This window comes from Alternaria hordeiaustralica (genome assembly GCF_023758085.1).
Source record: "Alternaria hordeiaustralica strain BMP 2776 chromosome Unknown scaffold_9, whole genome shotgun sequence".
Classification (NCBI taxonomy): Eukaryota; Fungi; Ascomycota; class Dothideomycetes; order Pleosporales; family Pleosporaceae; genus Alternaria; species Alternaria hordeiaustralica.
Window position 1 is genome coordinate 582,031 of NW_026056781.1, and position 17,292 is coordinate 599,322.

At 51.0% G+C, this 17,292-nt stretch overlaps 5 protein-coding genes across 5 annotated transcripts; 2 read left to right on the plus strand and 3 right to left on the minus strand.

The window, feature by feature from the left end:
• Positions 1 to 15: 15 nt before the first annotated feature.
• On the minus strand, positions 16 to 957 carry J4E84_005439 (uncharacterized protein; the record flags this gene model as incomplete). Its single annotated transcript, XM_049388036.1, has 2 exons — positions 16 to 676; positions 737 to 957. The coding sequence occupies 2 exons, from the start codon at positions 955 to 957 to the stop codon at positions 16 to 18; spliced, it is 882 nt and encodes a 293-aa protein (XP_049244276.1).
• A 7,575-nt stretch (positions 958 to 8,532) lies between these two features.
• J4E84_005440 (uncharacterized protein) lies at positions 8,533 to 10,119 on the plus strand (the record flags this gene model as incomplete). Its single annotated transcript, XM_049388037.1, has 3 exons — positions 8,533 to 8,688; positions 8,769 to 9,096; positions 9,152 to 10,119. 3 exons carry the CDS (start codon positions 8,533 to 8,535, stop codon positions 10,117 to 10,119), a joined length of 1,452 nt encoding a protein of 483 aa, XP_049244277.1.
• A 79-nt stretch (positions 10,120 to 10,198) lies between these two features.
• J4E84_005441 (uncharacterized protein) lies at positions 10,199 to 11,224 on the minus strand (the record flags this gene model as incomplete). The annotated part of the gene is made up of 1 exon (XM_049388038.1): positions 10,199 to 11,224. The coding sequence occupies one exon, from the start codon at positions 11,222 to 11,224 to the stop codon at positions 10,199 to 10,201; it is 1,026 nt and encodes a 341-aa protein (XP_049244278.1).
• A 1,848-nt stretch (positions 11,225 to 13,072) lies between these two features.
• On the minus strand, positions 13,073 to 14,764 carry J4E84_005442 (uncharacterized protein; the record flags this gene model as incomplete). The annotated part of the gene is made up of 1 exon (XM_049388039.1): positions 13,073 to 14,764. The coding sequence occupies one exon, from the start codon at positions 14,762 to 14,764 to the stop codon at positions 13,073 to 13,075; it is 1,692 nt and encodes a 563-aa protein (XP_049244279.1).
• A 694-nt stretch (positions 14,765 to 15,458) lies between these two features.
• J4E84_005443 (uncharacterized protein) lies at positions 15,459 to 16,874 on the plus strand (the record flags this gene model as incomplete). Its single annotated transcript, XM_049388040.1, has 1 exon — positions 15,459 to 16,874. One exon carries the CDS (start codon positions 15,459 to 15,461, stop codon positions 16,872 to 16,874), a length of 1,416 nt encoding a protein of 471 aa, XP_049244280.1.
• Positions 16,875 to 17,292: the final 418 nt, after the last annotated feature.

The following is a 17,292-nucleotide window of genomic DNA, read 5'->3' on the forward strand; positions in this document are numbered from 1 at the left end:
CCCAGAAAGCTACATTTACAAAGGCCCACTCAACTCCTTTGGTGATATGGAGTCCGGTCCTTTAAAGTCCCCGCTCAACGTGAAACCGGGTGCGTTCGTCGAGCTAAGCACCACTTCGTGAATCTCCTTGGTGATACGATCGCTCATTTGCGCCATTTCCTTCTTTATCGCATCCATGAATCCCTTGATATTGTTCTGCATCTCTTCTGGCGTGAATCCTAGTTGTCCAACTGCCATACGAATCACACCCAGGCGTTCTCGGTACTCGCTGCCACCAGTCATATTTCGGACAGTGACGCCCACGTTCGTAACGACTGTTCCTGCTTTTGTGCTCGGCATCAAGCCTTTGGGACCTAGCAGCCTTCCCAACCCCGCCTTGTTCATCTTCTGCAGACTATCAATGTGGCAGATGCACCGTTCGAAATCGATCTTCCCCTCTTTAATCTGGTTGAAAACCTCGTCCTCGCCTACAAGCGTAGCACCGGCTGCTCGTGCTTCAGCAGCGGGTTTCGAATCGGGGGCGGCGATGACGCAAATTCGTATATCAGTCTTGACAGGGTGCGGGAGTCGTAATCGGTTTCGTATGACGGGTCCGTTCTTGAGTGTGCGTAGGCGTACATGTAGTTCGTATTTGGAGGAAGACGGGTTGCGGCCTACTTCAAAGGCGCGGATATATCTGTTCCACCGTCAGCCCGCGATCTTCCCACTTCCTTGTACATGTCCAAATAGAACGTACTGCATTGCATCGATAAGGGAGAATTTCTCTGCCTTCTTCAAGTCATGTTGCAAGAACGTGTTCCGCGCCTTCTTCTTTTTCTTGGGTTGGGCTTTTGTGGTTGCGCATCGTATCGTCTGGTGCGGTATTGAAGCGAAGCGCGGGACTTCTGATCTCGAGGCGGCAATGGATGATATAGTGAGTCTGCTCAGAGGAGCTAGTAGCGATCGTGGATGTGCCATTGGTGCTGATGCGGATGTAGGTGTTCGTCGCGACAATGCCAAAAGTTCGGTCGGCGATTCGGGAATGCCAAGACATGAGTGGCGCTAGAATCCCATACCTTTGCTGTCTTCTCGCGTCAAGACATTCATGTGCCGTCACGTCATAACCAGCTGGTAAACACGTGTCCTGTTATATTGAGTTTCTCCGAGACTATTCCAACTGAGCCATACGTGGGGCAACGAGGCAAGAGCCAAACGACGAGACCGCGACGAAAGCCAACAACACACGACACGTCGAAGGCTTCATCCACGGCAAAGAAGCAATCATACGAAAAAGGCTGCACCCATTTTGAGCTCGAGCTTCCAATACCCAGTGAATGATCGAGTACGGGACATACCCACCGCTATCAGAATATATCTAGAATAAAGCGCTATATGCTGTACGGGGTTCTGCATGTAGCCACGGCATGTTCGCGTTAGGCTTGACAGTAAGCAAAGCCGACCATGTCAGCGACTGACTCATCGTTGCATGTTTGTATGCTGGAATATACAATGAGCATACCGTTGCCTAGCTTCATGAAGTTTGGTGTCGAGGCGCAAAGCCGTCTGATTCGCACGACTGGGTGTGATCCCGGAACAGCCACGATAAAGATATCTGCAGTTGGGTGTCAGCACTCCGCGCGGCCGATTCTCATTGGGGCCTGGAACAAGGCCCTCTACCCAGAGGTGTGCAGACATAAGAGTCACGAAGCATCGGAATGACTAGTCCAGCCGTGGACAGCTGAGGTCTTACGCTAATCCTTATTCAGTGATTACCGAGCTTAAGGAACGCCGATTGGACCTTTCGTCTAGTCTATTCCGACGTATATCAGCCTTCAGAGGCTGACCAGAGAGTAATATAAAGGTTGATAAGGAAGGCCCTGTGAGAACTAGAAACCTACTCTCACAGCATTTGACAACTATGGATCACACAATCTTCACACCGCAGCTAAAATTGACGCGGATCATGGCAGCAGAGAGAGGAAGCCAAGAATTCGAGTGGCTACACCAACTACGCAGTGACGAGAAGGCCGCATTTTGGAGGTAGGTCGTCCCATCTTCTGTCATTAGCCACCCATATATCGTGCATCATGTACACTGGGACTGAACTAATGCCGCTCAGCATTGACGGGATCGCCAAAACCGCCGAAGACACCGAAAGATTCACCAAATACGCCCTGCCAGTCACGGTCAGCGAAGGCGAAACCAAGTCATACCGAGTATCCTATGCCGTACACGAGTTGCTCTTGTCTCCCGGACACGATGGCGCAGATGATGGCGCAGATAATGACTCGATTCCATCTCGCTTCATTGGTCATATCGGTGTAAAATCTCTCGGCGATCGGAGCCTCACTTTGAGATCTGACATTCTGCCTCCTTCCTCATTCGAACCGGAATGTCTCACCGTCGAACTTGGTTATAGCTATCTACCCTCTGCTTGGGGTAAGGGTCACGCAACAAGTGCTGTAAAAGCACTCATCGATGCTTGCAAAAAAGAAAGATCTTTCTGGGAGCCATACGAAAAAGTCTTTCTACGAGCTATTGTAAACTCTGAGAACCCGGCGAGTCGGCGTGTGATGGACAAGAGTGGTCTGAAGGAGCTGGGTGTGCACGTCTGGGAAGGTGAAAAAATATATGTCGCAGGGAGATGGAGGACAAGGGATGAGTTGCATGTTTATGGAACGTTTCTCGTGGAGTGATGGACTATCGATCGTAGACTGAGTTACACAGCCCGCATATCTATCATGAACCAGTAGCAGATGACCATGACGCTCTACTGGTGGAGTGGCTCGAAGTGTTTTCCGAAGATCTGGGGCCGTAGTCTTTGACGCGCTCACCACTACTACTATCTCTCCATTGAGCTTGAGCTTCTGGATCTGGATTTATCCTTTGTCTCTTTGATTTGGTTCTTCTCTTTTGACTCTCTTTGCGCCATCTTCGAACGTCGCGAATTATGCCCATCGGACTAGTGCCAAGATCTTGAAACCCGAATTTCGCAAGTGGAATAAGAATGATCGCGTTCGAAGAAAGTACAAGGATGATGATCACAGCGGTAAACCCTTTATCGATCTCACGTAGCCCAAGTAGGATTACAGGACTAAGAACAGCAGCTGTAAGCGCCCCAACTAGCACAAGCGGGAAGACAGCAACGAATGCATTGGTAGATGTTCTCGATACAAGCCTGCTGATCGTAGTGTGTAGCCATCTCAGGACTATGTGTGTCGGCAGTGGTTGATTGTGCGGAACGTGTGATTCAGCGTGGATTTGGCCCAATATCTGTGTTTTATATGCGATGAGGCGGGAGCTGCGAATGCTGAGACGCATAGCGTAAGCTATAAAGACAGTGGCTGCGGCGGCGAGGGCGAAGACGTAAAGCGGCACTCCGTTGCTCAGTTCCTTGACTTGCATGCTGAACAGACTTGCAACGAAGGACAGCGGGATAAAGACAAATGCTAGCTCGGTGAGTTTAGACACGCTCTCAGCTTCCGCGATGCTTCGTCGGCTGTCAACTATTTGCATTTCTGTAAGCAATGCCGTGGAAGACCTTTCGACAAGATTGAGACAGTTCCTCAAATTCTGACTCGCGTCCCTTGCTAGCCTCTCCGATGGTAGCTCGGTTCGTTGATTGCCGTTGAGATAGAATAGCTCCTTATCGTTCTGGAAGTGTATCAAGGATCGCAGTTGCTGGTCGACCTCCGCAAGTGTGGAGTTAAAGCGATGATGTAGCTTTCTCCAATGCGTGACCCGCTGTTGCATCACATCTTCGTTCAGCGTGTCTTGGCGTATGCGATGCAATGAATCGCGTATGACATCGGTCAGATTATGACAATCATCGTGAATAATTCTGAATAGTATCTGGAGTGGGTCTGACAGTAGGGTCACGAGGTCAGCGTGTGTCTCATGAGACTCGTAGAGAGACGTTTACCGTGTATCTTTTCTTTGCCTTTTCCTGTCGACTGCAAAGCAGCCTCAAACTCTCCAATTACAGAGATGGGAACGTGAAGGCGTTCGATATACGCTGGCATATCAAGCGTAGTAAAGGTATCGCCGAATATCGCTGAGGATGAGGATCCAGCTTTGATAGGATGATATGGGATTACCCGGTTATAATCGTGAGCTCGATCCTCCAGAGAACATACAGAGTTTCTTGCTCGATCCGTATCGGGTCTGTCTGCTGTTTTATGCGTAGTTCGAGTCGTTGAAGCACCAGTTCTACCATCTGGACTTGGCTTCCGCTTGATAGCCAATCCTGTACTTCGCCGTCGGGCTCCTGTCACTGGTAAGATTGCTCTTGTAGCGTCGACCACAGAACCCGTGACTCTTGCACGGCTCATCTCAACTTCGGCCTGTGGGTCTAGAAGCGTTACGCCCGCGGGGGCTTTGGCCAACACAGCTAATCAACTGTCAGTCGTTTTACTTCTCTCCTCCGAATGTGAGAATGTGACCACGAAATAACATCTTTGTATGAAAATTCAAGGTTCGCAAATGACTCTTTTCGCGAACAACCAACTGCTCACAAATTCGATGCAAATTCGAAAAGTGTGCGTTCTCCTAAGTCTTATATGCAGCGCTGCTGAGGAGTGTGTTTGTACGAGAAGATGCTGGGTCTTACCGGAGTGGGTATCGGGTAAGCCAGCGGGTAGCAGCGACTCATCCGTTGTAGTGTCTACATTTGACGCAAGTGAAGATCGTACCGATTCCGGACGCGCAGCTTGAGTGGACAGCGGCCGTTGTCGCGTAGCCCATTCCTCAACGCTATGGTTTTGAGCCTCCTGCGCGTTCAGAGCGTTGAAGCGTACTATCTTCATTCTGGAATGAGTGGCATCCTTGTGCTGGCCATGATCGGTACTCGATATAACTCTGGTGAAAGGCAGCGGATCGAGTAACACAATGGCTGGGATCGTTAGGACACATGTAAAGAGTCTTAGACTTGCGCAGAAAGTCCCTTCCACATACCGAATTTGCAGTCGTTAATGAGCCGTGTAAAGATCGTTACTCTCTCTTCCCGTGCAATAGGATACTCCGTCTCGGAACCTTTCTGATAAGCTCCGGGACATGGGCATAGTTTTACATTGCGACGCAAGATGTTAGTGGTTGTTCGCAACTCGTGGTCTTTCTCACACCCCTCAACCATACAGCGCACCTTTGGATTCCGGTCGTGGAGCAGCCGATTACGGAAATCTGAACTCACGGGAAGTAAAGGGATTATAGGCCGAAACCAGGTCAAAGACGAACAGTCCGGACTCGACGAATGATTCATCCACCGACCTCGTGTCGCGCCATCGGGTGTTTCGTCTACAAAACCAGAGCCATCTAAGTGTATTTCGAACACTCCTGGTGGAATTTGGAAGGCGGCACCCAGATACTCAATCAAGGAAGGATTGAGGTCCTCTACAAAGATGACTCGAAGAGGGCATTGAGGCGGAGTACGTCTCAACTTATTACGGAAGTCTTCGTATGTCGGTACCCCATTCAAATGTGCATCAGGCCAGAGAGTTTCGGGAGATGTACGAGACTGCTGTGTTTCGAGTATGTCATACAAGACGATATGTGAACTCCAGATATGTCGTGTATTCACGGTACTGGCATGACGTAAATTGGAAAACCGCGCAGCTGATCTGAGCAGATTTATGCGATAGGTATCTGCCTCATTGTTGTTTGTCTCCTGTTGCACCTCTGATGGTTGTTGTCTTCGGTTCTGTCGAAGCTCTCCGTTTTTCAAGGCTATTAAGACTGCTTTCCAGAACTTGCTCGCCTCTGGTCGGCGCGGTATATCGTCTTCCGGTCGCTGCCTGATTGATTCACGCTCTGGTATAAGCGACTGCTGTAATTGCTGCCTTGCAGTTCTATCGCTCGCTTTCTGAGGCTCTTCTCTTTCTATCGCCTTTTCTCCAGGGACCAAGCCCGCTCGTAGCCTTGCTCTCCCACGTTCGCGCTCTTCGCCGGGAGGACCTGCGCGGTCTGGTCGCACTATTGGCTGTTCCACAGACTTGGGCTCGCCGCTCTGGCGTGGATCTCGGATAGACAGCTGATCTATTGAAGAGGAACGAGATAAGGGTAGAGCAATTGCGCTTGCGCTTGCCGTCCGGCACTCTGACTGCAATCGTCTTGGGTGGCGCGTCTGTAGATCATCAAGTGATGTGCGGGGTATTGCCTGTTGTTGAATGATGAGAGATGGTGCAGATCTCGTCAAGCTTTTACTGGAGTAATCTACACTCGATTTTATAGAGTGTCCGGAACTGCAGCTATTCAAAGACCTATCCTGGGGCTTGGAATCTGCCCATGAAGGCGAGTTGGTTTGGCCGTTGTACTGATGCACGCCCTCAAATTCCGGCGCGTCGCCTCGCGTGTGACCCGGTGACTTCTTAGAACTGTATATACTGTCTTCCGGGCTCCTTTCATGACCACATGTTGCTTGTTGGTCGTCCTCCTCCATTTCCACGCGTACGGCCCACGCCCGTGTTTGCTAGTAACGCGACGTTGACCCCCGCAATGTTCGTGTCTGACGCTCGCCAATGTGTCTAGGGTGTGCTCTAGGTTCTTGCGCATCGAACAGAAGGACGGCGTAAGCATATCGTTGTATCGCAGTTTGTATCTGCTAGTGTCGCATGCGAATAAAGAAGAACAGGCCTACGATCTATATGGACACAAGTTTGAGTTCATGGCCGTATCACAGCTTCGAGGCTGCCCAGTAATGGGGCTGGTTGGCATTGCGGTAAGCGCCCGGTGGCGCAGTGCGTGCAGTGTGTATGCGGCCACATGCATGCGACGTATCACATATACGGGAGAACATCTGCGGGGATTCCTGAAAACCAGTCGAGAGCTGCACTTTCCAGCAAAGACTTCAGCACACCACTTCGCTTGGGAATCTGTGCAACCGCACTCACCGTATCAAGGAGCAAACATCAGCTTCAAAGCCAGATTTACCGTACTTCAGATGCGTCTTATGAATCAGTCCTAATCGCTGGGTTATTGGAATTGAGGTAGCGATGGTGAACCTACGCTATGTAGTGTCTTTTTCACGTCAGTCAATCCAACAGTACACACCAATATCTGAACTGACAATGTCACCAGAATTAATTCCGTATCTCGGTTTCCATCACATCTTGATGATTCTGTTGGCTGTTGTGATCGTACTTAACTGTGAGTTGTTGATCTGACATTTACGGATTGGTAGCATCGTACTCATCGTACCCATAGCGATATCTCTGGCTGGGTGCGCAAGTTCTTCGACGATGACGAACGTCTACGTCCTCGGTTTATCGTATATTAACTCGACTTCGAAACGCCCCACTGAAGGCCACGACGTGTTGCTTGACGCATTGAATGACTTGAAAGGATCCACCGACCTTGAAGTCCGAGCGGGCTATTTTGGGATGTGCGTGCGCCAGCGTGGTATCGTCTGGCTTTGCAGCTCCGATCACAACGGTCTGGCGCAGCAAATCGGGTTCGAGAATGACCCGCTGAACTTAATAGGCGCTGCTGCAAAGTTCAAGAACGAAGTCCTCTTCTCCGGTCTTCTCATCATTGCTGTCGTTCTCGCATTTGTCGCTATACTGCTTCTCGCAACATTCCCAGGGTGGCACGAAGAGCGAGATGAGAGAACTGGGTCTGACGTAGATGTCAAACCCTTCCCATCGCGCCCAGTATCAGAACTTGCCCTCGCAGCGAGTTTTGCCGCGGCGGTACAGTTACTTATCGCAAGTTTGTGGCAACATGTGGGATCTGTTGGTGCAGCTGCAATGGCAGAGTCTGCCAACTATGGGAATATCCGAACGGATATCGGAGTCAGCGCAATTGCTATGGTCTGGATTGCCTTTACTTTACAGATTACTGTGGCCATAGGTCTAGTAGTTATGATTCTTTCTATCATAGTATTAGATAGATTGACGGACAACGATTAGGGTCGCACGTCAGAAGCGCAGGAGTACAGGGGCAGTGGTGACGAGAGTTCGTGGTAGGAGGCTCTGGGCTTCATCAGATCCATGTGGAGTGAGATGACGTATGGGGAAATAAGATCCAATTGGAAGCAGGCCCGTGCGCAGTGCGCGCTCTCCGAGGCTACCTAGGTATTTCAAGGCCTCGTCTTGACTGAATTGCACCCACATTGTCGCATCTTCACCGGAAATCAGGACACGCTACTAATAGCAACGAACGCATGCAGAGATGACCCTAAGAAGCTCGTAGATGCACGGGAATCATTTCGATGACGTACATGGGTAGCTTCCTGGGCTTCTCGGTGGCCAAACTGGTTCCGCACCCCAACGAACAATACCATCGGCGACAACACCGACATTCTCGTCCCACAGCGGATGGATCGCGGATCATCTCCGTGGTAGGGAATATGCAGCGCGAAGATGTGGGCTTCTACCCCGCACATCTGGGGTAAAGCCGCAACTGGTATATCCGGATGCGTTGTTCCGCTATGGGATAACGAAGTAAGATGGATATTCTGAACTATATAACCATTGACCAAAGCTATACGGAAGGTGCAAGAACCTTCGCTCACAATAGACTACCTAGAGTTGCTCAGCTATCGTAGACGAGAATATCACCATGGACAAGCCTATAGAACCCGAGAAGCAGGAACACCTCGAAGATGTCGACATCGACACGGTCAAACACCAGGATGAGACGCTACAAGAACATGGGGAGATAGATGTCTATGACGAAAAGTACAACAAGAAACTCAACCGGCAACTAGACCTACGCGTTCTACCTCTATGTTGCTGGGTATATCTCTTGAATTTTCTTGATAGAGGTATGGTCCTCATCATCTCATACCGGCTCAGCATCCGAGTCAATCGCTAAAATTGATGACAGGAAACATTGGAAACGCTCGCGTGCTCAACACAGAGACAGGAGACGACATGCTCAGTAATACGGGCCTGACGCCTCACGGCTACGCTCTGACCGTCACTCTCTTCTCCGTCGCGTATGCCGTGTTCGAAGTACCAAGCAACTACGTCATGAAGCACTACATCCGACCTTCTAGATGGCTCGGCATCCTTCTTTTCGCTTGGGGAGCCTTAACGATTGGGTTTGCGGGTGTACAGAACAGTGCTACGATCATCGCTTTGAGGTTCTTGATCGGAGTCTTCGAAGCCGGTTTCTTTCCTGGTGTGTTACAATGAGACATGGAGGTTGATGAACTTGCGCTGATTACGTATCGAAGGAATTGTCTACTTCATCACGATCTGGTACCGCTATAACGAGCGGGCTGTTCGCATCGCTCTCGTCATCGCGTTCTGCAACCTTGCTGGTGCCTTCGGAGGCGCCATCGCATTCGGAGTCGGCCATATCAACGGAGCGGCAGGTCTTGAAGGATTCCGCTGGCTCTTCATCATCGAAGGAATTATCACCCTACTATCGGCGTTCCTTCTGTGGTTCTTCCTGCCCGACTACCCAGCTAGAGCGAAGTGGCTCAGCAACGCCGAAAAGAAATTCGCTATTGATCGTCTGGCTGACCGAGGCGGTGGATATAATCAGGAACATGCTAGCAAGAAAGAGATTTTGGACACCTGCTTCAGTCCACGCATGCTGCTACACTACGTTGCGTATGTAGCCGACGTCGTTCCTCAGGGGTCATTCACGTTCTTTACGCCCACTATCGTTACCGGACTAGGCTACGAGTCCATTCATGCACAACTTTTGACTGTCCCGCCATGGGTCGTGGGCTTCTTCGTAGCCATCACAATTTCTTACTCTGCGGACCACTTCAACGCTCGTGGGTGGCATATCACCATCGCATCACTCATAGGAGGGACTGGCTGGCTGACCGCTGGCCTTCTTCCCGCCGACGCCTATGTTCAGCGGTACGGCTGCCTATGTATGGCCGCTGCAGGTGCCTTCCCTGCAGCACCTTCCATGACGAATTGGGTGACCTGCAACTCGCCAAGCTTCCTCACCTTGCCACTCGCAATCGCGCTGCACAACAGCTGCGCAGGTATTGGTCAGATCATTGCGCAATGGATTTGGATGAACGACGAGCGAAGTCAAGGCTTCCCGACAGGCAACTTCGTGTGTGCGGCGTGTAGTTTCCTGGTGGCGGCAATCGCTACGACACTCAGGCTGTGGTATGGGAGAATGAACAAGCTTGAGAGGTCAGACAGTAGGGGTGATCAGAGGGTTTGGGCATTGTAGCGATATTAATCGGGTGGCATGACCCTTGATACAAATGTCGCACTATGATATCAAGAACAAACGACCGTCTATATCCCTATTACTGCTTTGACAACCATCGTTTCAAGGCTTTCGTCATGACCTCATGCGTCCGACTCGTCAGGTGCCCTGAATTGTACCAAAAGTACGTGTTCAAGTCCGTGCACCCATATTGGCTAGGATTTGTCAGGATATCTGGCTGATTATATCCAGGGCAGTAGTCGGTGACGTTTTTGAACCCGTAGTCTTGGTAATGATCCAAAACGTAGTTCAAAACACTATTCACGTCGAATTGCAGCACCTTCACGTCCTTATGATCGGACTGAAAGTCGTTGGCATGTGCAGCGTGAATCTTGTTGAAAGAAGCAACGAGCGACGCGTTGACATTGGGCGTGCCTGGCCCACGATCCAGAGGCGGTAGATTCATGAAAAGGAAGTTCTTGTAGCCAAGTTCATAGATCTTCTCCACGTTCTCAAAAACTCGATCCTGGATCTTCTCGTAGAGTGGCGCAAAGGATGCGTTCTTGCCTTGGGTGGATACAAGGTCATTGATGTCGTTGATGCCGATCCATATCGCTACGAGCGCTTTCTTCTTGTTGAGATGAATTGATTCGAGAGCTGGACTGCCGTAGGAGGCAAACTGTTCGATCTGCCGTTCGAGTGAGACAGTATGGTTGTGATGAAGGGGTGTGAATCCAGCTTCCTCGAAAGTATTCGCGCCAGCATATGCAAAGTCCCAGAGCTGAACATCGCACTCTCTTGGATTGTGCAAACCATCCTCGACACCACATCCAGTCAAAAGCTCCACCCAATTAGGGCCACCTTCTGCCGTTCCCGTAAGGTTCTGCACGATGCGATTCGAAAAGAGCTGTGCGGGCGCAAAAGAGAAGTTGAATTCATCGCCAATGAAGGTGTAGTTTTGGTGGCCGAGAGTACCCTGCACGTACGTGTAGCTATCCCCAAAGGCTATCAGAGATTCTGTGGAATGCCATTTAAAAGAACTTTGTTTCTGCTTCGAATGCGCGGGGGCAGCGATTGCATGCACAAAGAGTGTCAAGAAGACGCTTGAACTCGCGGTGAGCTTCATATCGGCAAAGCGGAAAACGGTTTCGAAGGCTTGATGATCGTCATAATGATCTCTAGCAAGCTTGGCTACTATTTATATCGGTGCAGTCGGTATAGATGGATCTTCGGCAGCGTGGGTTTAACGGAACAATTACCCCCGACTGGTGGCGCTGCGGGAAATCTGGAGCTGGACTTTTCCGGGGTAGATGGACGATGATGCGGGGTATCCCAGTTACCCCGAGCCTCGTTCAGGCGTAGCATCGAGTAAGGACCACAAAGCAGCTTCCGAGTTTGCAGGCTCGTCCTTGGAGGAAATGCAGTCGTGGTAATGTCGTACGCCTTTGTACTCGTACCACCATCGACCTGGATAAGGTCGCGTTGGATCTGCTTTTACAAAGCCCATGTCTTGCAAAGTCCATATTGGGTCAACTTTATTTTCTTTTTGTCCGCAAGCAAGTAGACCAGTGACGAAAGGCTGCAACGATACAACATGAGCCAACGGGACACCCATTCTCAACGGTAAGTCCTGCCACCACCAATTCGAGGCGTCCATGCAGAAAAATGGACCAAGGATTCTGATGGCATCAAGGTAGACGTCTTCCCTGGTGTTCGAATAATCCACGATAGGCCGTAGCGTTTCAGAGATGAGGCCGAGCATACCGTATAGCTTGTCTCGAGGGTCTTCGCAGCCCATGCTAGAAAATTGACGTAGTAGATTGCACAGTAGATGCGAATACCCAGGTCGAACAGGCTCCGCGTGTGCATAACGATTAGAAAGTAAATACGTCATTGGCGACAGAGTTGGATGTTCCAGAAATCCAGCAAACAATGCAGCCTTGAAGAGGACATCCCAGTCCATCCAGACGTGACCGCACAGGATATGTGCCTTTTTGGGTAACATTACTTCCTGCACGATCCATAGACGCGTGAAGTAACGGTTTCTCAGGATAGCCTCAGTATTCTCGGCATTCCTGTTTTTGGAGTACCTTCGCGCTGCTCTTAACGAAGACAAATCTAACCAAACAATGACATAGATGCATTCGGAGTAAATTCGAGCCATTAGGCGAACTTGATGATTACGTTCCGTCGTGTCCTGTTGGTTGATACATATCTGAGTGATGAGATTAGTCCATGCATGCATAGCCAAGTAGTTGTAGGACCTACCTGATCGATCCAGAGGTACTGGGTATTGGCTTCGTCTGAGCGAAAGGCGGAAAGGAAATCGAACAAGTTCATTCTAACAGCGAGCAGCTTGTTATTGATAGCGATATACCTATTATCTGATGGCCCACCCCAAGTGTATGACAGAGCGATGAACTCGGGTGCAGTGTTGATGTCGAATATCTCAAGTTCGCAGTAAATGAAGTCGCGCTTGTATAGCGTATTGGCCACAGGTTGAGATCGCAACAATCTTGCGAGACGGATCTGCTGCTTTGATCCGTCCAGTTCTCTATACCTGTAGAAGTCCGATGTCTGCGGCATTCTCGCTGCGTTGCCGACTGAGTTGTCGGGCTTGTCCACCTCATCAATCAAAGACTGAATGGTATGCTCCGGTACCAAGATAAGCCTAGAGTTGAGCTCAAATTGGATCTAGCGCCTCGTAGAGAATAAGGTAACGAAGCGCAAAGCGATTGAGTGAAGTCGTGTATGAAGGGGAAAAGCGAACGAAGAAGGAAGGACTGAGCCGTTTAGCACAGCCCCACCTCAGCCGCAGACTAGTATCTAGGGCTCTTTTTCTCTACTCAACCGACTTACGGGAGAAACGTATATGAGCGCGTTGCCCAACGATTGCCTTAGCAATAGAGCTTGTTATCTAAAATGGTATCAATGCTACAAGATACAATGGTGGTACAAAAGAAGCGGCACAGCCTTACTCTTCGAAAAAGTCACCCCAGCTAAACCCACCACCATCACCACCGTCTCCAGCATCGCCACCACTCTGTCCACCCTGTCCACCCCAGAAGTCCTGATCTTGACCCCGAGATCCGACGCCAGGATCTTCGCCCCAGACATCTTCACCGACTTGGCCTGTGCCTGGCTGTTGATCGGGGTTGGGCTGATACGGATCGGTCGCTTGTGGGGAAGCATCGTCTTCTTGTTGCCTGGCTTCTCGCCCTCTTTGCATAGCTTCGTAGCCCGCCATTGTAGCTGCACCTGTCGCAGCACCCTCTCCAGCTCCCAGTCCGCGCGCTGCAGTGCCGACCTCACCTGCAATACCGCTTTCGCCAGCAGCACCTACGGCCCCAGCACCGGCAGCACCCGCTTCACCAGCTGCAGCACCTCCCGCGGCTTCACCACTGCCACCTACCCATGGCATCCACATTGGCCACATGCCACCAGAACCACTATGTCGACTGAAATAGTCAAAGTCGATGCTAACAGCCGTAGCAAGCATTACGGCGCGTTGATCAAGGGTCATGCCAGGGTAGTCTTCTAGTGATGGTCGGCTCTGCTCACCAGTTTTGGAAACCATGCCTGACGGCCCACTTGCCAGCCCGGCAGCGTCCATTCTCAACGCATAAACACCCGTATCAGTGAATATTTCGCGCGCGAAGCCTCCGAAGTTGCGGTTAACAGAACCCGCTAGCCGCCCGTCTTCAGACATCAAGCTGAAGTCCCAGGACAAAAAGGGTTCGTCAACCCTGGCAAACTGGAGCATGCCCACTTCTCGGGTATCGCCTTCTGCTACTGCCACGGCTTTAGAGTCTGAGATTGGCAGGTCGCCAGAGGACAGTTGGGGCGCGTCTGGTCCTGCGGCAGCGTCCTCGAGATTCCTTGCGAGATACAGGTTGTACTTCCTTCGTAATGGTGCCCACTCCTGTTCCGAAGCTCCGATAATCCTCATGTCTTGGAGTGCCAAAGTTGAGACATTTGCGCTCGTTTGGTTGGCTATGCTTTTGACACTCGTGCCTTGCAGACTTGCCGAGCTGGTATAGGTGCTCTCATCGGGCCCTACCGCATCGTACACGCGTATTCTCGAGTTGATCCAGCTGAAAGGTCTATGAAACCTTAGTATTTCCTTTTCGTCCCGGTCAAAGACGTGAGTCGTGAAGCTGCGGTGCGTCTTGAACATCTGTCTCGCCATGGCGTTCCCTATGCCATGGTCTTGCTCGGCGAGATATCCAATATGATTACCGTGCGGGTCCATGATAACGTAGCGGTTCGCTTGCTCGAAGCCCATGAGCACGTTCATCATTTCCAGCTGCCGTTGTACTATAAGAGACGAGTTGTCCAGAAGACGCATGGCGGGGTGTGTCTGCTTTAGGACGGCGTTCGGGTCTTCGGGCATGTACACGGGCGTTACGAGGTTGTTCTCGGAGTCGGGCGTGGTCGAGAGGGCGTTGGACACGGCGTCCACTTTCGATGTCTCTTTGGGGGCCCCATCATGTGTGTTTGATGAGGATTCGTTGCTAGGTGGTCTCGTAGAATATGCTGAGGTCGTTGGCGGCGTCGTATTGCGCGGTAGGCGACTGCGAAGGGCTAGCCGTGGTATGCTTTTCGTGGTGATTGATCGAGCGCTCTGGCGTGGCAGTCGTAAAGACCATCTTGCCGCTGGCAGCATCTTGAAAGCTGTTCGGTATATATCTAGAGCTGCTGTATTTTTGGAGTAAGTCTCTGATCAGCCAGGTAACATTCGTGTAAGAGGTGCAGATGCCTAATCGCTTTTGCGTGGCGTCACGAAGACGTTCTTTACTTTCTCGGAGGTAGCTGCTCTTATTACGTCACAGCAGGCGTTCCTAAGGCACGCACAAGCCCCAACCGCAGTCTGCAGGTATCGTGAAGCATATACAGTGTGCGACTGTCAATGACCGCTATGCGCATTCAAAAGCCAGTGGTACGGTGGCTGTCGTGTGTTGGGAACTGGACTGCTGTGCGGTCGGCCAAGACGGCCAATCAAATCCGGCCTTGGCAAACAGTCATTTCCAAACTTTTTGCGCTCTCCTCTCACCTTCAGCACCACTCCACCATGAAGCTCGCAACGCTCGTCGACGACGCCATTACCTGAAGTCGCAAAGGCCGGGTAAGTACCATCCATTCCCATTCACATGTTTCACTGTCTTATGATGACAACTTTTCACTTATACGATTGCCGGCGCATGCATTCACTTGACTGCGTCTGGCTCTCGATGCTGTTTCCGTTACAATAGACTACAACGGTATCTGATCGACATTACTTGCTACACTTCACATTGCCTCAAAACGCGCGCAGGACTAACGCGAGTACAGTTTCGTCGAACATTGAGCTGGACTGAGGCATGTCTTCAACTCAGCAGCCTGAGCATGCTGTTGCTGCAAGCGAGGAGCGCCCAGAGGGTCTACCTCAGCCGAACCAAGAACCAGCCAACGGTGTTTCGAGGAAACCTCGCCCAAAACGACCCAACTACAACGAAATACATGCGAAGCCTCTGCCACTAGACGTATATGCGCTGCCTGCCTTCATCCCGCACAACCCCATTTCCATCGTGCGACTAGTCATCAGCCTGATTTCGCAGTCGCTGTGGTCGCCCAAGTCACACATCGTCATCCATAGAGCATACTACTCTGCAGAAACCCAGTCAATCCACGTCACCGATCCGGCCTCCATCCGAGCTCTTTGGGAACAAGGCTTCTGGGGTAAAGGGTCCCTCAGCCGAAGTGAACCACAATGGTTAGTCGCTGAAAAGCGAAGGCGAGGTGCCCAGGCGTCCAAGACAAGCACCGAGGTTACACAATCAAGGCGGGAAGAGCGCAGACAATTCAAGTTAGAGAGAGCCAAGGCGCAGCGCGAGGCTATTGAGCAACAGCTACGGCAAGAAGGCAAGATCGTATCCGACGCCAACATCAACAAGCTCGTAGGTAGCGACGCCAAGGACATCACCAAGCCAGAAGATGCAACAGCAACTCCGGCGATCAATGAAAGCACACATGGCCCTGCCGCACCGGCCGACGCTGAAGCTGATCTAGAGGTTGACATTGTGGATCTTGAGCATCTTCAGCTCACACCCGAAGAGGCTTTCTTCCTGACATACGTCCTTGGTGCTTTGCAAGTCGTCAACGTGGACACCCAGGTTCCCATGGATCTTGCACAACACTACCCAGCATGGTACCTCTTGCGTGTATACTGCGCTCATGCGTCCAGTTCTGGCGAATCCGATGATCTCGAAAGAGCTTTGACGCATCTTCGTACTGCGTACCGTATGAGCAATGACGCTACTCGAGTGGATCCTGCTATGACGTGTATTCCGCCTATTGAACCTGACAACCCATTCCTGATAAAATACGTTGTCTTTCACCACTTCCGATCCCTGGGCTGGGTCGTGCGGCCTGGTGTCAAGTTCGCTGTCGACTACTTGCTCTACATTCGTGGTCCTGCGTTCACACATGCCGAGTTTGCGATTATGATCATTCCTTCCTACTCAGCCCCGTACTGGACCGAGCAAAAGGACGGTCAGGCCCAAGTCAGAGCCGCGGAAAAGGAGCGCAGGGACTGGTGGTGGTTCCATCGCGTGAACCGAGTGCAAACCCAGGTCATGAAGACACTGATGCTGGTCTACGTTGAAGTACCAGCACCGTGGGATGCGGATTATATGAGCTTGGATGGGTTCAAGCTTGACATTGGTCGCATTTTGCAGAAGTACACAGTTCGAGAGTTCGTCTTCAAGAGGTGGAGTCCAAGCAGAAACAGAGATTGAGCTACGGGCCACAGGTTTCAACGCCGGTACAGACGAAGCTATACGAGTTATGAAAGCCGATGAATACATCTACCATATACCAACCTTGACCTACTCCCGTTTACGTCACACACGATGCTTACACCAAGGACTCAGTCCTTTCGGTGATCTAAATTGACGAGTAAGAATACGCGAATCATGGGCGAACTTATCGAGCATTGACTCCGAGCAAGGATTGGTAGGCGGGCAGGGAACTAGGCGATTGGCCCCTTGATTACACGAATATTTCACTCTCGACGCTCGAGCTTCCTAGAGCACGCCATTGAGTACCCCTCTAGTGTATATATATTCAAGACCTTGCCCTGATTTCGATTCGATCTTCCCCTGCATAAACACCCATAACCACACGTGGGCGCTCGACCGTACACACAGCCTTTCG